Source organism: Anopheles gambiae, chromosome 2, assembly GCF_943734735.2.
Source record: "Anopheles gambiae chromosome 2, idAnoGambNW_F1_1, whole genome shotgun sequence".
NCBI classification, from domain to species: Eukaryota; Metazoa; Arthropoda; class Insecta; order Diptera; family Culicidae; genus Anopheles; species Anopheles gambiae.
In genome coordinates, this window is record NC_064601.1 from 96,811,293 (window position 1) to 96,834,897 (window position 23,605).

A 23,605-nucleotide genomic window follows, 5' to 3' on the forward strand; every position below is an offset into this window, starting at 1 on the left:
TGTGTGTACTGCGGTGGAGAGCTTTCTAGAAGCCTCCCCTAAGATGACTTCTTTTGAAACGTCTTTCCCCTCCCGCACCAAAAACAGTGTGTGGTGTGTGCCACATAGTGCGGAAAAACAAAGGGTTGTTGAACCTTTGCTGAAAATGGTGCTCCTTCACCGGGAGAGAGGGTTCGCGTTCTGTTTCCTTTCCATTCCGCATACGACGACGACGACGACTTGCGTGTGTGTGCGCTTACTCGGCATTTCACCACCGTCGTTTGCTCCCTTCAGTGGCGTCTTACAACGTGTAAAACGACACGTGCGTGTGTATGTGTGTGTGTGAGTCACAATCCAGCCAAGTGATCGCTGCGAATCCGCGCTATCAGCTGTGTCTTCCCACCGCCAACTCTGTTCACCACAAAACCAAAACTGCAAACAAAAGAAAAACCACCCAACGTGAAAGACAACAAGCGAGATCGTCGGATTGATCGGAAGAAGGCTGAACTTACTTAAAGCAGCAATTTTATTTTACTATTTTCTAACTTTATTTCTTCTACTTTCTCTCTCTCTCCCCTTACAAACAAACACAGAACTGCCGGTAACACAAAATAATCACCCACCATGGAGGACGGCCATAGCAAGACCGTCGATGAAGTCCTTAGCCACTTCCGCGTCGATCCGGAGAGGGGTCTCTCGCTCGACCAGGTGAAGGAATACCAGAAGAAGTATGGACCCAATGGTAAGTGTCTGCTGGCTCCCGACTTTCGGAAATCCTTACCGAAAGGTTCGCCCAGAAGTCCCAGAAGTGGAAAAAACAGATTGAGGGCGACGCGCGTTTAGCTTGTCAGTTTGCGGTTTTCCGTGCATATGCAGGATGATGCAAGGTTTGTTGCGACACAATTGTAGTACAGCATATGCGGGCTTGTCGCTAATGGCTGTGACGAACCAAGCGGCAACAGCATCATCACGACGACTGTGTCATTTTGTTGCTGCTGTTGCTGTTGCTCCGCTAGCCCTGTGCGGTGCGGTTACTGGAGCCGGCCGCTGGTACATCGCGACCACTCGTTCGCTGGAAATCGAACACGTGTACCGGTTGTGGCGAGTTTTGGGGGTAAAACGAAAAGATAACTATGTCCCCCGTCCCGAGCGCGTGTGATGGTGTATCTCCGGCAATGGCGAAGATAAGACGGAGTGCTAGGAAGAGAGAAGGTTATTAGACACTGTAGAGCGATGGGGTAGTTATTAGCTCTTAACGACAGCGTTTTTTTTCTTCTTCTTCTAATACTTGCGATGCAAATGAGATAGCTTCGGAGCTTCTTATAAGTAGATGGCACGACTTATTTTCCACCAGATAAGGGAGAATAAGTTCTGTGCATGTCAGGGAACAATTTGGTATGCTTAAATGGGAAAGATAATTTATGTAAGTCGAAGGTTTTACGCTAAAGCTACTGAAAATGGTCACGATTTTGGGGGCAAAGTCGAATCCCGTGTGACACCAAAATGATTCACAATTAAGCTTTTAAAACAGTTCGAATCTTTTACGTTTATTTTCCTCCTTAAGTAAGGGAGACCTTGAAATCGGTCCGAACTGAACTTTGCTCCCCGACGACGGCCCCTTTTGACCCTTACCCTTGGGGAGGGTGAAATTTTTAATTTATAGCTACACCCCCCCAGTCCGGCTCCCGTTTTTCCCTTCTCTTGGCGAAGCGGTAAACATTAATTCGGAACATTTTCGGAACCGAATCAAAACTGCGCTAATTTGTTAGATTTTCCCACATGTTTACTTGTTCTTGCCCATGGCTGCAAATGGCCCCTCCTTTTTTCCCCCTTTTAGGACTCCCCCCCTCCCCTCCCCCCGCAAGAAAAGGAAGGTTTGAAAGGGCCCATTTATTACAATACATCACGAAAAATCAATTAACCGCGGCACGATTTAAGACGCGGCTGTGTGTTTGTATGTGAAAGTGCGCTAAATATAGCCCCCGGGTTTTTGTGTGGCGTGGCGCATTCTCACTGACCAGCAGCACCATTGGATTCGCAACAACTCTCCAGTAACTGAAGAAACGCTATTCTATTTCGCTGGAAATTGAGAAACATCTTTCACCTCTTGTTCACTGTTCGTCCTTTCCACACTGTCTCTGTCTCTCTCCTCTTAATGAAGATTGAGAACTGATCCGAGTGATTTCTAAGGCCAGAAAGGGCGGCCCCGTATCGTTTAAACGATCAATATAATTAAGTTATTCGAGTGAGTCAAGCATAATCGGTTGGGGGGGCCGCCCGAAAGGTTGTTTTTATTGGTCGAATTGGGTTGGCGAAACAATTTATTAATGCTCCCGCCGATAGCGACCGACTCGGAAGCCGATACGGGGGTCCTCTAATGGTGTACAAGATTAGGTTATCAGTAGCAGGCCCGCGGAGTAGCGCCCGTTTCTCCAACCACCTGTTTGTCCAAGTGTGGCGACCGCGAACGATGCACACACAGCAGCGACCTTAAAGTCTATCGTATTTTCCTCCCTTTTCCCCGTTTCCTCGGTTCGCTTGCTTGTCCCTTGGAATGGCGCACGTTGTTGTTTTTTCCCCTGTGATAATTCAATTAGAACTGGCCTCTCCTTCCTGGGTTGCCCGTTGTTGTGGTTTGTTGGACTTTCCATCATTAATCAATCGGCTCGTTAATTAGAACGGCAGACGTGTGCAAATTTAGCGAATAGGTCATCACTTACCCTTGCGCACACACGGTCTCCTCAAAAACAGCGTTTGGCCGTTTTTTTAAGTTCCTAGAACCGTGAATGTTCCAAAACAATTGTCAATGTTTGCCTTGGGTCAACAGTTTTAACCGGTGGTGTGGTGTGTACGTGCTGCTACAACGATATGCAAACATCCGTCTTGCCGGTGCCGGTCTCCGGTGCTCCAGTTGTAACCCAACAAAGGCCCTAACCTACACCCGCACACACACGACGCTGTATGGCACATAATGTAATGAAGAGAGTGGTGTAATAAAATGAGTAATCTTATTACTACGAAATACACCCATATCATCCCAGTGCCGTCCCGAGTACTGAGACTCCCCGGGACGGCTTCGGTGCATCTATAAAATGTGGTTTAAATTGCTTTTGGCAGGAGCAAAATTAAATCCTTCATTTTTTCTTCTTCTTCTTCACATCAGACAGCGAACGCGGCCAAACGTGTGTGTGTGTATCGTCATAACCCTTTCTGGAGAGCGCACACAAGTGTGTTCTTGTTCGAAAGCGGTAGCCACTTCTTGATGTGTTCGGCCCTACGGACGGCACAAAGTGTCATCCGTGCCCCAGGTTGTGCAGGAGAGAGCCCACAGCCCACTTGAAAGTTTTCGCCCTTTTGTGAGCGAGCGAAGGACAATGTCAGGCGGCTCCGGAGCACAAAACAGTGGCCACGTCTATGAGCCCTTTAAACGAGTCATAGCACGTTTTTCCACCGCGGCCGCTGGACCGTGATTCAATAGGTGGTGGTGGTGGGTGGTAGGCCAAGCAAAAGGAAAGTTTTTTCCCCCTTTTCACTTTTGTGCTCGTCTGGCCATTGTTATTGAAGGTAGAAAATAGTGCCTTATTGTTCACATGTTCTCACGGGTCATCGATTTTAATTTAAGTTCAAATAGGATTTTTTGGTAGCTTAGTAGAGGTAATGCAAATTAGAATTAGATAAGAATTGAGCTCTTCTCAGGCCGCTCTCTCAGGCTCTAAATTGTACCTAAACACGAACAGGTGGACGTTGTAACCGATGTGTCGGAAAAGCTGAAGGTCTCCTCACACACACACACACAAACACAAACACACAGCCGTGAACAAAAGAACTGGAGCGTGCTCTTCCTCCTTCGGGGTGTGATCTATTTTCGAGATCTTTACCAGTCGCCTTGACGCGGTTATGCTTGCGCTTGCGTTGCGTCGTGGCCAGCCAGGGGCCCAGTAACACACACCCAGCGAGGGAAGGGAGTAGCACCCAGAAAGGTGCTAATCGATCGTGTATATCCACACCTATTGCTTTGGCCAGTTCTTGTTGTTGTTTTGCATTGCCGCCAAGGGCGAGATTCGCGTTCGATATCACGAGATGCGAGCGGAAGACGACCCCACGACGACGACGACGACGACTGGTGGCCACGAAGTTGTATAAACATCGCGCCCGTTCTCCTCCCTCTCTGTCCGTGGTGAAATAACCACCATTGCTTCTGCTGCTGCTGCTGGAGAAAGAAGGGAGTTAAATCCTGGAGGGTGATGGGAGGTAGCGCTAAGCAGTGTGCCCTCTCGCGCGATGAGCTCTGGATATAGCACACGGAGGGAGAGCGCCACGTGCGTAAGCATTACACCACGCCACACTGTGCTGTTGCTCCTCACGATCGCCGCTGTTGCGCTTTGCCGTTTGACGTCTCGACGATCTCTTTCTCTCTCTCTCGTGCGGTCGTCGAGGCGCCGATTAGTGCAAAACCGCGATCGCACGGAGAATCGCGCCTTTGACGTCAACGCGGGAATGTGTTGCCGGTGATCGCACACACACCGAACAGCCGTTCGATACATGGGAGGATCGATTGCGTTTGGTGCTTGGTGGTGGTGTAAGGCGACAACCAGCGCCAGCCAGCCAGCCAGCGTCGTCATCGTTTCGTGTCGGTGGCTCACAGGCACACAAGGTGTTCCACTCGGTTGCTGCGGCTGCACTTGGGTGGGTGGCGCACTAGAACTAACCTGTAAATGTCATCAAGCAGCAAGGAGGGACACACGGTTTGTGTGTTTTTGTGTGTGCTCATTGTTATCTTAATCATTTTATGGCAAGAAACGGCATGCGAAACCGTCCTCCAGCGAGCCGTCAACGGATTCGCGTTCGATTAGAAAAAAACTACAACACTCTCCTGCTGGGAGGAGGGGGGGGGGAGTATGTCGCCTGCCGATCGATCGATGGATGGGGAAGGTTGATGTTTTTTTTTTTTCACTGCTCTTCTCCGACCTGTAGTTGTTGCGGTTGTTTCATGCTCATTGCTAATCGCGTCAAATGTATACTGCATCGCCCTCGGCGCAACAACCTTCTCCAATCGGTGTGCGTGTGTCTGCCTTCGAATTGAGGTCGTACATGAGGGGAGTATTGCTGCCACTGCCGGTAGTAGCACGTTGCTACTTGCAGGGTTGTTCGGAAGTTAGGTTATGAATAATTCGACGTCCGCAACAACCGAAAGCAGACGATTTCTGTTAAGCGGTTAGAAGGCGAGTGGAGGAGCATTTAGTACGCACACCGCAGGGGGTGGTGGACAGGTTTTCCCCTGTCCTTCGCCCGCCCCGGTTCAAGGTTCGAACTCGTAATCGAAATAAATCATGGGAAAAAGGAGACACTCCTCACACACACTCTGCTCGCTCATTTAGCAACAGCAACCTGTTCTAAGTGCTGTGAGAACGCGTGCAGTACATGTGGTCATATATGGTAATATGGAACGGAACAACAACACCCCTTCGGGGCTTGGGTCTTTTGAGAGTAATTTACAGAAAACCCAACAATCAATGTTTTCCCTTTCGATCGTGCCGCGGGAATATCGTCCGGGGGGGGGGGGGGGGGGGGATTTGGAAATCTCTCACAAACCCCTGGTGCCATCGAAGCAAGAAGAAAAAACACACACACACACCTTGTGTGTGTTTGTGCAGATCGAAGAGGGAGGAAGATATAAAATTGAAGATCGATAGTAAAATCCAACTTCAAACGATTTGGTCGTCGTGTTTTTTCGGAGCAGAAGTGAACTCAAAATCCCTGGTGCAGCGTATCGGAATGGAAACTGTGCAGAGTGCAGGAGGGGAGAATACTAATGGATGTTTCCTGGAAATAAACCTCGATCACAAGGCTCAAGGGTTGATCGGGAACATCAAGTCTAAAATCCCAACTCCATTTACCACCAGATTCTGTGTTGTATTTTTAAAACCTAATCTTTTGCTCTCTTTTCCCGGAAAGAGCTGGTAGAACACGATTCAGTTTTGGAACAGCAATTCCTGGATGCTGTGGTGTTGTCTGGAATAAAATAAGTTTTGTTGATTTCCACTTGGAAAGATCGAGGAAAAGGTCGTTTTATAACTTATTTCACGTTAGCGATCTTACTTGATCGTTATATTTCAAACACAACCAAAAACGTCCAATGTATCCGTCTTGCTGACAGGGTTATGACGTCATTATGTTAAACTCCAACTCCCCCTAACCACACTTCTTCTCCTTCAAGAGTTGTTGGATGGAAAAGTGTGAAAATGTGGATGCCGTAGTGTACCTTCCTTCACTCTACTCCATGGCCTTGCAAATGAAGGAGCCGAAACCTTAACTCATCAATATATCGATCAGCAGCAGAAATGGGGATGGGGGGAAAGAAGAAGCCTGGCGGAAACTAGCTTCCTCATTCCGGGTGATTTGGATCAACGGTTTATCAGATCAGATTGCAAAGAACGAAACAGAGAGAGAGAGAGAGAGGCCTGATTTATACTGTTTGCTCACTAAACCCCTGCGAAATCAATGAACCAAAGAGGAGGGGGCTTTGATGATTCATCAATTTGCTACTGCTGGTCCCACCTCGGGGGGCTGAACGCACCTAATAATAATCTATTTAAAAAGAATCTGCTCCACCAGACGGCTCGGGTATAGCTCTCGGGTCGGGTGCCTTTTACGGTGCCGCCGGCGAGAAGAGTGCAAGTAGGGAAAGAAGATTCTCTGCCCAACAAGAAGAGCGCTGGTGGAGCAATTTGCTAAAGGGAAAAGAGACAAGCGCACCACAGAACGAAAGCCACAAGTGTATTAACAGATGTTCGATGTTTTTGAAACAAAATCACTTGACACGTGTTTTTTTTCTTCACTTCCATTTCCCTGCTTGTGTTCATGGGAGTTGGAAGGAAGGAACGTGTTGTGTGGGAATGCTCTCTGTGTATTGTTTTTTCTTGATTTGAGTGCTGACTGAAATGCGGTCTGTTGGAGGTTTTACAGAGGACTTAACTGCTAATAATCTACACTCTCTGTCAATCGCAAGGACAATTCTCCGGTACGCGCGCCATGGACCTTGCAGGTCGGGTTCGCTTGCAGTCGAGAATATTAATTGATTGGCGTTTGGAAGTGTGCTTAAGGTCGCCAGACACACACACAGCAATGAGGACTTTCGGCTCAAGGTGAGGTCGTCGGGCACGTATGCGTTGCGCCGTTCTATCCGCGAGCCTGTACACTATTGATTTGCATATCGACGCGTTTCGATGCGTGTACATAACACACCGGCCAGATACTCTGGGTCTGGTAGGAATCCTCACGGTGTTTCACAATCCTGTTGGCTGCGTTTCTTATAGGAATACGGGCATTAAAGTGTAAGGCAACTGGCTTCTACACTCGACAGAGCACTTTGAGTTATTTCCAACACGTTAAGCCCGGGAGGGTTGTTCCGGTCTGGTGCTACCCTCTCTGCTTCTGCTCATGCCTCTATGATGGGCATGATGTGTTCTCGCGGCGGCACGATCATAAAGAAACAATAATTTAATATCCCCATATCATCGAGATATTGTGGTGTAAATGCGTGCTTATTTATAAATACGCAGGAGATTTGGGCCTCTCACAGTGGCCGGCGAAAAAAGACTTCCACTGTGTGTTGGGGGCATTTTTCACACCACCACTTTTCCGCTCACTTTTTCCCCGTGAACGTGAAACGACGCTGTGAGAGTGTGGACAGTGAAAGCAAGCAAAAACAGCAAACAGCATCGGTTTGTCTCTTTTTTTGGGGAGGAGGAAATTCGGAAAAACGATGAGAGGTGCTGAAAATGCGTAAAGAAAATCAACCTTTTTTTCTCACACACACTCTCTCTCTCTCGCTCTCGACTGACCAACCGGTAATTTTCGGACAACGAAGTTGCGAAGGAAGTTTGTTTGCTTGCTTGCTTTGGTTTCGTTTGGTGGTGGTGTACTGTCCGCTGGATTGTGTATTAAGCGGCGGGCGCCCACCTGATTGCGTCCTGCTGGTCTGCCGATTCACTCTACTCTTCCTCCAAGCTGGCGTTAGCTTCCCTAGTGGGGAGAAGCCGATGTGTCTATTTTTGGGGCCGAACTGGATGGGTGGTACTCGTAGCTCGATCCCTCTTCTCACCCAACAGAAGAATGGTGGTTGTTTCCTTTTTTCGATGGGGTTTGATTATTTTTCCTCCCGACATGAGGCCCATGGTGAAGCGATGCTGAAGCTGCGTGTGTGTGATAGTAGTAGCAGGAAGATGCTAGAACTCCCCGTCACTGACTCTCTTGCGTTGCGTACTTATGCGTGTAACGCACTCGGCCCGACTATTACGAGGCAAAAAAAACGCAATCTTCCCAACAAGCTGCTTTCTTTCTTTCTTTCTTTTTTCTCCGCTCGCTATTTTCCCGCTTTTCCACCGGTTTGGGGCAAGATTACGAGAATCATCGCACTGACGTCAAACTCTCGGCCAAGCGTCTCGGATGATCTCAAGTGGGAGAGCGCATGGATGATGATGATGATGGCATGGTTGGTCGATCGATGGTCCGGAATCTTGCCAATCTTTTGCTCCAATTAGCACGTGAACACGATCGCGATTGATCTTTTACGACGGATATCGGATGCATTTTTCCAACGTTCTTGGGACTCTCGCGGAGCGAACTGAATATTTCACTTCACATTCTACCTTAAAAAAAACTTTAAAATCAATATTCTAAAAATATTTTTCTTTTTTTTCTCTCTCTCTCTCCACAGAACTACCCGCTGAAGAAGGTACGTATCGTCCGGGCGGCTGAGTCTACGCGGAAGTGTAAGGGAGATGGGTCTTTCGTTCGCGTTACGATAGAGGAGAGGGTTGGGTCGGTCTGTTTCATCAGCTGTACATTCGTTCGAGTATCGCCAGACAGCGTTTTTTTTAAATGGACAAACGGCTATCGACAGCGCACAACCTGGAAACGACGACACTGGTTGGGTTGTGCAAGAGACTTGCATTGCAGCCGTGGCCCTGCTGTAAGCCGCAAAGAATAGCAGCAAAATATGGTGAAACGGAACGCCAACACACACCGCGCTCTGCCCTGTGTACATGTGGTGGGTGTACATGTGTGACGACCCGATAAAGGAGGCGAAGGCGGAGCGGGAAGAATAAATAAAATCGGCAACCCTTTTCTGGACCTGAAGACGTCATCACTTTGACGCGTTCTATCAAACTGGTTCCCGCTTCCCACCACAAAAAACACACACACGCCCGGGTTTGGGGGAAACATAAGCCGACGCTGCCGCCGCCGCCGCCCTTCCTGATAAACGAAACCACCGGGAGGCACTGAAGCGAGCGATCATCAAACAAAGGATTCCAGCAGCAGCAGTGGCCGCCACCTTTCGCGGTTAAGCTATCAACGAACGACCCGAAAACAGGCGCTCGCGACTTTGGTGGTTTGCAACGAGATGAAACGGTTTCTCGCTCTCTCTCTCTCTCTCCATAATTCTGAATTATTTGTACGTGTAAAAGTCAGCCGAACTGCTGGTCTATTTACATGCTCGCCGTTCGTCCCGTTCTCTGGGCAAATGTGTGTGTGTGTGTATGACCCATACAGCACAAACGAGCGCACTTGTTTGCGGCCAACAGCAGCAGCAGCAGCAGGAATCGAGCGAGCAGGTCTTTGTTTTGCACGTTGCTGCGACCCCACCGTATGGTCTAATGGCGCGCCATAAGATAAGAAACAGATGAAGCTGCTCCGTTCGGCCGTTCGCAGGTAATGCAGCAAAGCGTGGTTAGCGGTTGCAAACGGGGGAGCAGCACACGAATCACACCCGGCGTAAGCGGTAACCGCAGACTAATTCACATCGACGTGTGCTTGTTTGTGTGCCCGTGGTCGATGCACAGCGCCCTGCTCTCGTTAATGCTCGCAATGCAGTAGGGCCCGGTAGAGCGAGACAAAAACTAGGGCATGTAAATATATATGTGGCAGCTTGCTGCAGGCCGCTCGAGATAATACACGGCTCTCCCGGGCGCGTGTTACATCTTCATCAGCATCATCATGTCGCATGTCGATGGTGTGGAAGTGCCAAGGTTGATGGTGGTGTGTGCATTTGGTGAAGGATGAAAATATTTATTCGACCTACGACGACAGGATTTGCGCCACCCTACCAACCACCCGACCCTGATCTTCAATGACCTGCTGGCCGCTGGAGCTGCTCCACTCGCCCTGTCTCCGATATGAACGACAAAAAGCGCACGTGTGTGATGTGTGTGTGTGTGTTTTTGTACATTTGGCATCCTCTTTTGATTAAGAAATGAAAAAAAACAACGCTTCGGAAAAGGATATATGATGAAAGTGTGTACCGATCCTCTCCGGGCGTCGGGGGAATTGTGGTGGAGCATTATACAACCGGAGCACTGCACAAAATGGACACATTTTTCACTTCGTGATGTTTCTATTTATACCGCTGCTTGCTGCTGCGGGGTTGTTTATCCGGGCAGCGTGCGTGTGTCGGTGTGTTGTGGGGAGGGTTCATCGAATTCTTTGTACTCTCCCCGGTATCGGTATCTTTAGCGTGAAGGAAGCGTTCGATCCATTTGTTGAGCTCTGGCACTAGAAAATCAGTATATCAGGTGACAAATAGTAGCATTTGGTCCTAGATACAACCTGTTCCCCGGAGCTGCCCATGCCCCAGCCCGTGTTTGCTGATGAAAGCGCGTGAGAGGGCGTTGTTGATATAGAGGCGCTGCTGTGGACCCCCATAAAACAACACACACAGAGATTAACGGCTAAAACGACCAAATGTTTGCCCTGACTATGAGGTTGTAATCATGCGCCCGCCCGGTCAGTACCGGATTCATCATCATCAACGTAGCTGCGCGGGAGGGGGCAAGCAGAACACAGATATACAAAACGCCAACCTGCAAAATGCGCGCGCTCTCTCTCTCTCTCGCTCCCCCCGTAGTACGCTCGTGCGCCTGCACGCTATTTTTATGCGCCCCTGACAAAAATAAGTATTACGTGCTAAGTACGTACGTACGTGCGTACGTTCTTGGTGCGGTGGTTGCGTACCTACGCGGTTGGATCATCCGTGCCGGCAGACTCCTCATCCCTTCTCCCCGCCGGAAGCGTGTTGTGTCGCACGAGCTGAGCCAGGCGTTTGACCTGTCCTGTCTCAGCCGAGAGCAGCATTCCCGGCGGGTGTTTCGCCACGCATGTGAATTAAGCACCGAAGGACGCAAAATCTGCTGCTGCTGCTGTCTTTGATATTGGCATTAAGTTGTCGGCCCAGTCACATATGCACACACATACACAAATCCAGCGGTATTAATTTGAAACAAAAGCGCGCGTTAATCTCTTCGCGAGCAGAGGCAGTTCGCATTTTCCGGTACCATTATTGCCTGTTAGAATGGAATGGTGGTATTACTTTGAATGGAAACGAAAAAAGAGATAAAACAAAATGCCGGCGTTGCAACGGGAGGTGGTGGTACCGGAAGAGGAGACACGCAACACAACGTGAATGTTTCCTCCCTCTGGACCCCCCTCTGGACGAGCGAATTAATTGGATAGCGTAGAAAACAACGCAATTGCTGCATGCGCCGCACGGTTGATGGTGGTGGTGGTAATGGCCGCATGCTGATGAAGACACCCAACAAACAGACCCCCCGACCCGAGCAGCCGCTCTATCGTAACGCGCCGAGAGAGGAGTGGCAGGCGAACCACCGGAATAAACAATTGCAAAACATTAGCATCGCATCTAATCGGATAACTCTTCTCCTTCTCTCTCCCACAACAGGAAAGACACTCTGGCAATTAGTGCTTGAACAGTTCGATGATCTTCTCGTTAAGATTCTGCTGTTGGCCGCTATCATTTCTTTTGTAAGTATCATCATCACCAGTGGACGATGAAGGAAGGTTTTGCATCGTTCGTTCAACGGGAAAGCGCCGTCTTCTAAAAGTCAACGCTTGGCGAGATTTATATTCAATCAGTTACCGGGTTTACCAAAAAATAATTGAGATGGTTGTGATCCAGCGTGGCATTTGTGTCCCGTTACCCTGGCACTCATCTAATCTTATATGCATGAAGCGCTCATTCGCTCCTCCACCGTTGCTTTTCCGTGTTTGATATTCAGTCAGTGGACAGTTGGCCGCAAAGGTGCCAAAAATCTGTTTATGTCGTTTACTCCATTTAACGTAACCACCGCGCAGTCCCCCCCAGAGGTGTGTGTGGTTTGACAGTGGGATTTTTTTTTTTGGTTTGTGCCCACACGAATGTGACGCTATGTGATATTTGAAGGTGTCCGTTCGTTCTTTATGTTTTTTTATTTTTCCAATTCGTTGGACGTTTTAAAAATAACCACCCTTTTGGATGACTTTTACCGCCGGCGGAGCGTAAAATTTGTGGTAAAACTATGCGCGCAACACGGGCCCACGGGATGTTGTAAAACGCGCGACCGCGAAAGAGCATCCTTTTGCACGGTCCATGCACGTACAACAAATAACCTTCAGACACTTTTGCGTTGCGCTTTTTCCCCCCTGCTAACCTTTGAAGTGTTGCGAGGAAGGTAGACGGTAGAAAAGATAAGAAAAATTAGTCTAAAAATAATATTTGTCCAGCCTTCTGCTAATGTGTTTTCCATATAGAAATAGAATTTGGAATGTGTTTTAGATAAAATTGTTCACGTTGTGTTCAATTGTCGCGTAATATATGACACGTATTAATTGTGGAATACAGTGGAGCGCCGTTTATCCGGGTACCTTTTATCCGGCTTTCCGTTTATCCGTGCTGTTGAGAAATGACAGTTCAATACAAAAGTGACATTGCGTTATGAGGAGGATATTTGAAAAAGCGGTAAGAGCACATTGTCATTACAAAAACAATATAATGCATGGCAAATTTTAAATATTCTCTTTGGAAAAACATGAAGTTAGTAAAAACTGGGTTATTTTTATCAAAAAATAAGAAAAATTCCAAAACATAACCAGGAATTGGTGATAAAATATATCATTTTACTCATTATCCGTGTTATTCGCTTATCCGGGCGAGGTCAAGTCCCGAGAAGCCCGGATAAACGGCGCTCCACTGTAAAAAATTGAACGAACGATTGTAAAAACTCTCTTGTAAGAAAAAGTGCAAAGTACAAATTTGCTAATATATATTCTCTCCTCCAATAAACCCCCTATAGGTACTAGCTCTGTTTGAGGAACATGAAGGTGTTGAAGCTTTCGTTGAACCGTTCGTCATTCTGCTGATCCTGATCGCCAACGCCGTTGTCGGTGTGTGGCAGGAGCGCAATGCCGAGTCCGCCATCGAAGCGCTGAAGGAGTACGAGCCGGAGATGGGCAAGGTCATCCGCGGCGACAAGTCCGGTGTGCAGAAGATCCGCGCCAAGGAGATCGTCCCTGGTGATGTGGTCGAGGTGTCGGTCGGCGACAAGATCCCGGCCGATATCCGCCTGATCAAGATCTACTCCACCACCATCCGTATCGATCAGTCCATCCTGACCGGTGAGTCCGTGTCCGTGATCAAGCACACCGATGCCGTCCCGGACCCGCGCGCCGTCAACCAGGACAAGAAGAACATTCTGTTCTCTGGCACGAACGTCGCCGCCGGTAAGGCGCGCGGTGTCGTCATCGGCACCGGTCTGAACACTGCCATCGGTAAGATCCGTACCGAGATGTCGGAGACGGAGGAAATCAAGACGCCGCTGCAGCAGAAGCTGGACGAGTTCGGCGAGCAGCTGTCGAAGGTCATCTCGCTGATCTGCGTTGCCGTCTGGGCCATCAACATCGGACACTTCAACGACCCTGCCCACGGTGGCTCCTGGATCAAGGGTGCCGTGTACTACTTCAAGATCGCCGTCGCCCTGGCCGTCGCCGCCATCCCGGAGGGTCTGCCCGCTGTCATCACCACCTGTCTGGCGCTGGGTACGCGCCGCATGGCCAAGAAGAACGCTATCGTCCGCTCGCTGCCGTCCGTGGAGACGCTGGGCTGCACCTCGGTCATCTGCTCGGATAAGACCGGTACGCTGACCACCAACCAGATGTCCGTGTCGCGCATGTTCATCTTCGAGAAGATCGAGGGCAACGACAGCAGCTTCACCGAGTTCGAAATCTCCGGCTCCACCTACGAGCCGATCGGTGAGGTGACGCTGAACGGACAGCGCATCAAGGCCGCCGACTACGAGACGCTGCACGAGCTCGGCACGATCTGCATCATGTGCAACGACTCCGCCATTGATTTCAACGAAACGAAGAAGGTGTTCGAGAAGGTCGGTGAGGCCACCGAAACCGCCCTGATCGTGCTGGCTGAGAAGCTGAACCCGTTCAACGTTGCCAAGCAGGGACTGGACCGCCGCTCGTCGGCCATCTGCGTCCGCCAGGAGATCGAAACCAAGTGGAAGAAGGAGTTCACCCTGGAGTTCTCGCGCGATCGTAAATCCATGTCCTCGTACTGCACCCCGCTGAAGGCTTCCAAGCTCGGCAACGGACCCAAGCTGTTCTGTAAGGGCGCTCCGGAAGGTGTGCTGGAGCGTTGCACGCACGCTCGCGTCGGCTCGACCAAGGTGCCGCTGACCCAGACGCTGAAGCAGCGGATCCTGGACCTGACCCGCACGTACGGTACCGGCCGTGACACGCTCCGCTGCCTGGCCCTGGCCACCGCCGACAGCCCGATGAAGCCGGACGACATGGACCTGAACGATTCGACCAAGTTCTACACGTATGAGGTGAACCTGACCTTCGTCGGTGTCGTCGGTATGCTGGACCCGCCGCGTAAGGAGGTGCAGGACTCGATCGTTCGCTGCCGCGCCGCCGGTATCCGCGTCATTGTGATCACCGGTGACAACAAGGCCACCGCCGAAGCCATCTGCCGCCGTATCGGTGTGTTCGGAGAGGATGAGGACACCACCGGCAAGTCGTACTCGGGTCGCGAATTCGACGATCTGTCCGTGTCGGAGCAGCGTGAAGCTTGCTCCCGTGCCCGCCTGTTCTCGCGCGTCGAGCCGGCCCACAAGTCCAAGATCGTGGAGTTCCTGCAGAGCATGAACGAAATCTCCGCCATGACGGGTGACGGTGTCAACGACGCGCCCGCCCTGAAGAAGGCCGAAATCGGTATCGCCATGGGTTCGGGTACCGCCGTCGCCAAGTCGGCCGCCGAGATGGTGCTGGCTGACGATAACTTCTCCTCCATCGTTGCCGCTGTTGAGGAAGGTCGTGCCATCTACAACAACATGAAGCAGTTCATCCGCTACCTGATCTCGTCCAACATTGGTGAGGTCGTGTCCATCTTCCTGACGGCCGCCCTGGGTCTGCCGGAAGCGCTCATCCCCGTCCAGCTGCTGTGGGTCAACCTGGTAAGTGCTTTGGAGGGCGATTGGTGACTCAAAAAATGGGTTTTAATAAGGTTTTTTTTTTTGTTTGTGGCGCTCACATGGAATAGGTCACTGACGGTCTGCCAGCTACTGCCCTCGGCTTCAACCCACCGGATCTGGACATCATGACCAAGCCGCCGCGCAAGGCTGATGAAGGTTTGATCTCTGGCTGGTTGTTCTTCCGGTACGTTTGCCCAACAAATGCCTGCTTTTCTTCTTTGGGTTGTATTTTATTTCATCCTCTCTCTTTCTCTCGCACCTTCCCAGTTACATGGCCATTGGTGGATACGTCGGTTGCGCTACCGTTGGTGGTGCCGCCTGGTGGTTCATGTTCTCCGAGACTGGCCCGCAGCTGTCCTACTGGCAGCTGACTCACCATCTGTCCTGCCTGGGCGGTGGCGAGGAGTTCAAGGGTATTGACTGCAAGATCTTCAACGATCCGCACCCAATGACCATGGCTCTGTCCGTGCTGGTCACCATTGAGATGTTGAACGCCATGAACAGGTAAGGCGAACGTCGCGTTCGTCCGGTTGAATTCGAAGGCTTTGACTTTGAACCTGTTTCCTCCTTTTTTCTTCCACCAGCTTGTCTGAGAACCAGTCCCTTGTCCAGATGCCGCCATGGTGCAACATTTGGCTGATTGCCTCCATGTGTCTGTCGTTCGCTCTCCACTTCGTCATCCTCTACGTTGACGTTCTTTCCGTAAGTACCGGATCGGGTGACTGACTCCCCACACACATACACCTCAGCAGCAGCAGCAGCAGCAGCAGCTACTCACACTGATCGTGTTTTCTCCCCATTTTGCAGACCGTTTTCCAAGTCACTCCACTGGACGGAAATGAGTGGATGACCGTCATGAAGTTCTCGCTGCCGGTCGTGCTGCTGGATGAGATCCTGAAGTTCGTCGCCAGAAGGATTTCGGACGGTGAGAGTTACATAAAAAATATGCATGGACTAGTGTTAGCGTGGGCCGTGTTCTTTGCTTACATCATATGGGGTCCATAATGGCAGTGAGCGTGCGCGCGAAGATAACAGAACATCTGCGAATGCTGCTGCTACCTACCACTACTACTACTACTAGTACTACCTTATAACTTCTGCCACTGCTGCGTTGCCACCAGAGAGAAGGGGGCAACGACAACACGGGGGTGGGAAAGTCGGGAAGTATAAAGGATACGTTCACAACATCAACCATACACACGGAGGAGATAGAGCAGGCAGAGTTAGAAGAAGGAAAGTGGACGCTCGGCAGTCGGCACGTCACAGAGAGTGTAGTATACCACCACCACCACCACCACTAGCACCACGGTCACCCCGTCACAGCATTCATATAGCACGCATAATATAAAACAATAGATATATATATATAGGCACACACACACCACCCATTCATACACTCTCTCTCTCTCTTAATCGGCATTATGGATCGGTTTTGTTGCTCATCGTAGGGGAAAAAACCCTGTTGCACAGTAGTTGTTATCATGTACTCGTCCCCTCGACCCAATCATTTGCAAACGCGTTCGAGCAACGCGGGGAAGAGTGTGTATTAAATAATGCAAATACACAGCCGAATCGAAAGCTCTCCTCCACGTTTCTACAGCACTGTTCTGAACGTGGAAGACAGTATAAGCAACATATAGCAAATATGAGTAGGTAAAAACGGGGGAAAACACCGAAAAGATGGTGTTTAAACATAGAAATACTAGAGAGAGAGAGAGAGAGACAAGACAAAAGCATAGAATCATTTAATCCCTATTTGTGTGCCGGGTGTGTGTGTGGTGTGACGGGCGGGCTGTGGCACCCCCCTCCCTGCCCTCTGTGTCACGCCGTTTGTTTATTGCGCCCGAGTAAGCGAGACAGTTTGCCTCCTTCTGTTTGTTTGTTTTTAGATCGTTACTATTATAATCCATTACTTAGAGCAAAAGCTACCTTTCTATCTCTTTGATTGATGCTTCGATGCGCACCTTTTGCGTGCGCGGTGCACACCTCCCCGTAGCGTGCATCCCGATGCGTTTGAAATGTTTAGCGAATATCGATTTTGTAAAGTTTAGATAACAAAACACGGCCGTCTTATGTGTGTTGACCGGTGTAGAATCGTTTGAGCTTCCTTCTGCGCACTGCGCTGAGGGTAGAGGAAAACGTTTAGCGGAAAGGGATGGAGTAGTACAGGGCAGAGTTAGAACAGCCGTGGAGCGTGTGATTACTTTTAGTGTGCGCTATTTGGGGCATGTCCTCGGCGCGCGGCATCGATTAACGGCAGTCAGTCAGTCACACACAACGAGTCAATGCGTGTGTGTGTTTGTGTTTGTGAGCGGGTAATGGTAATGTGCAGCTCGGATATATGCAGCAAGGCGTTTGCATATATCTGTGTGAAGGAACACGAATATTCGAGAGGGGTTAGATAAAAGGATAGGGAAAGCTCAGATGAATAGTGTTGAAACTGTTGTTCATATTTGATTCTTAGGTAGGTTCCTATCTCTCTCTCTCACACACACACACATCGTTAACGTGACAATCCCGTTATATGTGGATTTCGCACATGCATATTTGCATCCGTATCCGGTTCCTCAAACATTCAAAACAACAGCTCAGTTTGTCACCAACACACAGAGAGACAGACAGGCTTTAGGGAGCGAACGTTTAGCAGCAGCAGCAGCAGCAGGGAGATGGGGAAATATTTTACCAACTTTACTGAAGATTTAAAGTTGTAGCAAATGTAGAGAGGCGCTTTAGCAGTTTGGTTTTTTTTTTTAAATAATCTCAGCAGTATGAGCGTGTGGTACACGTGTGGACCCCATATGCATAAAAAACTTGCGTACTATTGTGTGTACTAAGGCTTCAGACTGGATGAGCGACGAGCTCAACCACACCATACATCCAATCTCTCATCACATGCGGCAAAAGGGCGTCCGAATCGCTACCCCGTATGTGCGTGCGTGCGTGCGTGTGTGCATAATAGCAGTAATGAGGTGTGAGCAACAACTGTGTGAGCGCTGTTTACAAGATACTTACTACTACTTTTAATGCTATCCCAAGATGATACCCACAACCAAACACCCCAAACTTCTACAAACTACACCCTCCCAAAACACTTTATTTTTTCCACACAACACAATGGCGGCTCTCTGCCTCGCTCTCTCTCTCCCGCTCTGACCGGGCTGTGAGCATCGTCTGCGTGTTGTTGTGGTCAGCCAAAAGTAACCACACACAACACAACAATCATCGGTCATCAGCGTATCGTATGAGGGAGAAGCGTTTAATTTGTAAACCTATTTTTATATGCCAAAACATGTTTCTCACCATACAACGAAGAAAATATGGTGGTGCCGCTTACTACAAAGGAGTGTGTTTGTGTGTGTGTTTTCTTTCCCCATTTTGTTTTCCCTCGTGTGCATTTCCTTTTCTATTGCGTTTGTTTGTTTGATTGGCTTACATCTTGCATCTTTGCAAAAGAAATAAAAACATTATTAAAAGAGCTTTTCCAATCTTAAATATAAGACACAATGTAACAGCGGAAGAACATTCACAACTAACCTCCTCCCCTGCTCTACTATACGTCCACCAAATCGAGCACACACCTACGCGAACAGTCAGTGTCCTCCAACCCCCGAAAATGCATCTAAGTTTATAAGCCCCTCACAGCACACATACATACAAAAAATACACACATACACAGTTGAGAATGATAATGCTGCTTCAGAGATTTCCTACGATCGCGATAACACGCCTCTCTGTCTCTCTCTCCCTCGCTCACTTTCTTATTTTCCAACCTTTTTTTCCACCCTCCAAGTTTGTTCTTTCGCTGAGCGTGAATTACTTAACTTATTTAAACAAAAAAACGGAACAAACGAAACAGCAAAACGTTTAACCCCGAGGGAAGAGGGCGTGTTTCTTATTGTGTATAAGAAGAAGAAGAAGGGTGTGGTGTTACACTTCCGGGGGGAATTAGTAGGAAACGTACCATGAAGTACATGGTGTACGTATGTGAACGTCTCATACACATAAGTCATCCAAGATATGGAATGAACGACGAAACAAACAAAAACACGGGCGAAAAGAAGAGGTTTAATGAGAAAAAAAGAAGAATACGATCGATCGTTTGTTTATTGCTTAACGATGACACACACAACAGAAGATACCCAGATGAAGGTTACTACGTCTGAGGAGGTCTCTTGATAAGCAAAAAGTAGATAAGAAAGGGAAATTAATGTTATTGCTATCTATATAACTACTACTACTACTACTACTACTACTATCATACTACACACTTCATACTTGAACTCTTTCGCACAACAGGCGAAACTCCTTTTATTACAACGATTTTGCAGCAAATATATATATTAGGCATGTTATGTGGGTTTAGTTTCGGTTTGGGTGTAGAGAAGGAATCGTTCGTTTCGTTTTGCTTTTGTGTTGCTACCGTTTTTATACGCTGGTTAGCACGGCATAATTGGCCTCAAAACGAGCCGCTTTTTGGGTGAAACAATGAGACTAAATGATCGTTGATGATGGTGGTTGTTGCCTACTGATGAGGATGATGATCCAGCGATGTGCCTAAAAGGGTATATAGGAAGGAAAGGGAAGATTTTCAAGCTAAGAAAGAGGGGAAATTTGGAAAATCCCTTTCTGGTAAATAGTTCTGCACCGGTTTGAATTCCATCCGATCGCGATCGCGATTCGCTACTCACACAGAAATAGTTGCTTTAAACATAACATGGGAATGTTGTTAGATAGGGTTTTTGCATACCTTTTCAGTAGGGTCGGAGAGTGAAAAGGAGAAAATAGTTTGCTTGCAATTTAATGCTTTTTATAAAATTCTTTTGTATTCTCCTTCTTGGTGGTGTGTGCATCTCATCATTCATGTCCTTGTTTTTAGCTTATTTTGCACTCTCGTACTGCTCGCCAGCTCATAGACGTTTTATTGTTGTATGGCGAGCGAGAGAGCAGGGAGAAAACAGAGCAAAAGGGGCATTGTGTGTGTGTACAAGCGCAGAGATGGAGTGTCGATTATTGTCGAACTCTTTTGGAACGTTTTTTCTCTTACTTTATTTTGTACAAGAAGAAGTCAGGTAGTGAAAACAAGGAAATAAATGATTGGGGAAAATCGAGTCCGCCACGGGGATTAGTTTAAACGATCACTAATCTCAACGCCCCCCCCCCCCCCCCCCCCTTCCCAACCGGGCCAGCCCCAGCGCATGTTTGGGCAATGTGGGCCGATAGTGTTGGGCGTTTTAAACTTGAAGAGCAGCACCTATTGTGCTTGTGGGGGTGAAAAGTAGTCGTTGTGTTTTTTCCCCATTCCAAAAATGGTAAAAGATGATAAGATCCTTTTCCTCCCCCTTGCAGTTGTTAGAATCGAGCAAGAGCAACATGAATCATTAAAAGTAAACACATAAAATCAGTAAAATTTATTAAAAAAAGAATACGAAAGAGTGGTGAAAGATAAAAGTTAAGAAGAAACCACAACCCCCACTAGTAAGAATGCAATAACATTTAGCATACAGAACAAGCAGAACTGAAGGTGAAAAACAGCAACAACCATACTGAAAGTAGTTAAAGAAAGTGGGAAAGTAGTGTAATGTTGTGTTGTAAAATGGTGATTTGGATAGAGATGGAACACCAACAACACACGCAAATTGCAACTCACTAACTTGATCCTTTACATTGATTTCAAAGAGCGAGTTGATAGGAAAAAACATAACATCATTAGAGAAGAAAGGAAAAACCTAAAAACTGAGATGAAAATCAAGTGTGAATTAAGAAATAACAAAGAGAAAGGAAAGAAATGGTAGAAATGGTGATACATGAAGAAACAATGGGAAAAAATGGATTAAGATAACAACATACACAACAAAAACAAACAAACAAACAAAATCTACACAATCTTCTTAACAACAACAACAGATAAGAGAAGAACAGAAAACACAGTAAAAGAGTTCGTCGTGAAGTGACGTCAAAGTAAGAATGAAGAACAAAGGAAAAAAAGAAAAACAGCAACAAAAAAAAACAAATAAAAAATACATTTTAAATATACCGAAAACAAATTAATCTCTTTTTCCTAACTAATTTACCCCAACTTTGCCTTTCTTCACTCACCACTACTAATCGCGACCAACCCCTCTGCTGCTCACCTTCCCGCGCGTGTGTGTGTGTAATGGTAACTCAAAGACGCTGAAACCGTTTCCACACACCACCACAACACAAACCTGTGCATCCGATGATAAAAAAAGCCTTTTCCCTGTCTCTCTTCTGTCAACACTACTCTCTCCACATACCCCCCCTTGCCTTACAAGGGGCCCTTCGCAAGCCCTTTCAATTCTAATCATTGCAGTGCGTGTGTGTTTGAGTGTTTGTGTGACTCTTGCCTGCGTGAAGAGCTCCTGTGTGAGTGTGTGTGTGTGTGTGGTCTCTCGTCCCCGTACCATCCGGCGAAGACGATGAAACCCCCGCGAACTCGGCCTGTACCGCCTGCATGGAAGTGAATCCTAGCGCCCCCCGCCGCGTGTGTTTGTGTGATATGAGTGACGTGCTGATGATGCCTGAAGAAACCATCCAAGGCGACAGATCAAGCGTGCGCGCGTGCTGTGCTGTTTACACGATCTCTCGATCAGTCAAGCAGATCGAGAAGAAATACGTAAGACACATTCATTCACCTCATCCCCGTCATCCTTTTGCCACCCATCAAAAGTGCATGCAACATCCCCCCCCCCCTCCGAACCCCGACAAGTAGTGATCACATAAAAGTAGCGAAAAAAAAAGCACACGATCCTCGAGAGAGGATCTTTGGGGTGTAGCTGTGGCTGTAATAAGTAGACTGATTTTACTGATTTTCTTCTAATTTAAATTACAAACCCCTAATGTATGTACAAATGCTGTAGAAAGGAGAATCAATCTAATTCCCCTGTAGAGTAGAGAATGATGTTAGTAGACAAACCCTCTAGTGTAGTGGTTTTAGAGTAGTCTCTGAAGTTTTTGCCTTTTTAGAGTAGCGCCATCTATTTACTTAATAAGCTATCCCTCTCTTCGGCATTTGGCGGAGATGTGGAATCATTGTTTTTTAATGTTTATAATTTCGTTTCTCTCCCCCTTTTTTCTCTCTCTCCTCTGCCTCCCACAGTCAATCCAGATTTCCATTAAAGACAGTTTCAAAATAAATAAAAAATAAACCCAAAAAATTATAAATCAAACCACCACCACCAACCACCCACTCACATATAATAAACAGAACAGAAAAAAAAACCTAAAAAACTCCCTCGCGTGTGTGTGTGTCATGATCAACCTGCCTCCCATGTGGACGGCGGTCTTCCAAGTCTTCCAAAGCGTGTGTGTGTGAGTGTGTTCGTTCCCAAAAATGCCCCATTTTGTCCCTTCTTTTCTCCGTCATTATGACGTGTCTCGTTATAATGAGCCCCCGGGAATGCTTGCTTCGTCCTTTGTGGGTTGGAAAAGAAGTGTGAACGAAAGGAGGGACCGGATTCTCAATGCCCCCTGCATCCATAGCCTACAACTTGAAAGAGAGAGAGAGATAGAGAGATCCTAATGCTTTTTAATGTCCTCTTTGGGATGACTTCCTACCGATCGCTTTTCATCATAATCCTCCCGGGTGGGGGAACAAGTGACAAAGTGAGTCAGAAGGGATGAGATAAAGAAAGCACAACAATGGAGAAAAGAGCCCCTCTGCTGATGGAAAAGCCCTCCCCTCGAGTGTCCTGGTGACCGGGTGTGATTGCTTGTTCCTCTTTGGAGTTTGATCTCCCTCGCTCTTCCTCTCTTTCTCTCTCTCTGTGCGTGTGATTGGCTAGAATAGCTTTGGAAGAACTTGATCCCAACTTTCGGTGCGATATCCTGTGACACCCCCCCATCCCTGTGATCATCCAGCTTTATTGTCGGCGGCCACACAACTTAAAAGCTCCCCGTTCTTACAATCCCCCGCAATAAACAACCACCACACGAGGGCGCGCGAGCGTGAGTGTGTCCCCCCTCAACCTTTGTGATTGCTTTTCTCTCATCAACTCGCTCAAACACCCCCCCCAACAAAACCACAAACAACCCCCACGTGAAGTCAACGAGATGGTACGTGTTGTGCTCTCGTCGTCCTGTGTCCGTCCTGTATGTGTTTTATCATCACCACCACCACCAACACCATCAGCTTTACCGTGCCCCATCCCTGCCCCAACCGAGCGTACATATGTGTATGTGTGCGTGTGTGTGTTCGTACGAGACAAAACCAACACACACACACAGGGAGAAGTACGTTTTGTGTAAGTGTGAGGGTAAGCAACAACAACAACAACAACAATCGACATGTAGTT

The 23,605-nt window shown here is 48.1% G+C and overlaps 1 protein-coding gene across 12 annotated transcripts in view; it reads left to right on the forward strand.

Moving 5' to 3' along the window:
- The window catches only part of LOC1276852 (calcium-transporting ATPase sarcoplasmic/endoplasmic reticulum type), a 33,020-nt gene that overhangs the window by 8,129 nt on the left and 1,286 nt on the right, over positions 1 to 23,605 (forward strand). For 6 of the 12 annotated variants that reach the window (XM_316251.5, XM_061643836.1, XM_001688763.2 and 3 more), the window contains exons 2-9: positions 573 to 721; positions 8,699 to 8,716; positions 11,717 to 11,799; positions 13,107 to 15,275; positions 15,362 to 15,477; positions 15,561 to 15,797; positions 15,878 to 15,995; positions 16,101 to 22,459. In XM_316251.5, the coding sequence (XP_316251.4) occupies positions 604 to 721; positions 8,699 to 8,716; positions 11,717 to 11,799; positions 13,107 to 15,275; positions 15,362 to 15,477; positions 15,561 to 15,797; positions 15,878 to 15,995; positions 16,101 to 16,298 (3,057 nt within the window). In that variant the 5' untranslated portion in view covers positions 573 to 603 and the 3' untranslated portion in view covers positions 16,299 to 22,459. Of the gene's footprint in view, positions 1 to 572; positions 722 to 8,698; positions 8,717 to 11,716; positions 11,800 to 13,106; positions 15,276 to 15,361; positions 15,478 to 15,560; positions 15,798 to 15,877; positions 15,996 to 16,100; positions 23,325 to 23,605 lie in introns of those variants that run through there. The other 6 variants (XM_061643841.1, XM_061643840.1, XM_001688765.2 and 3 more) reach the window with 2 other exon arrangements.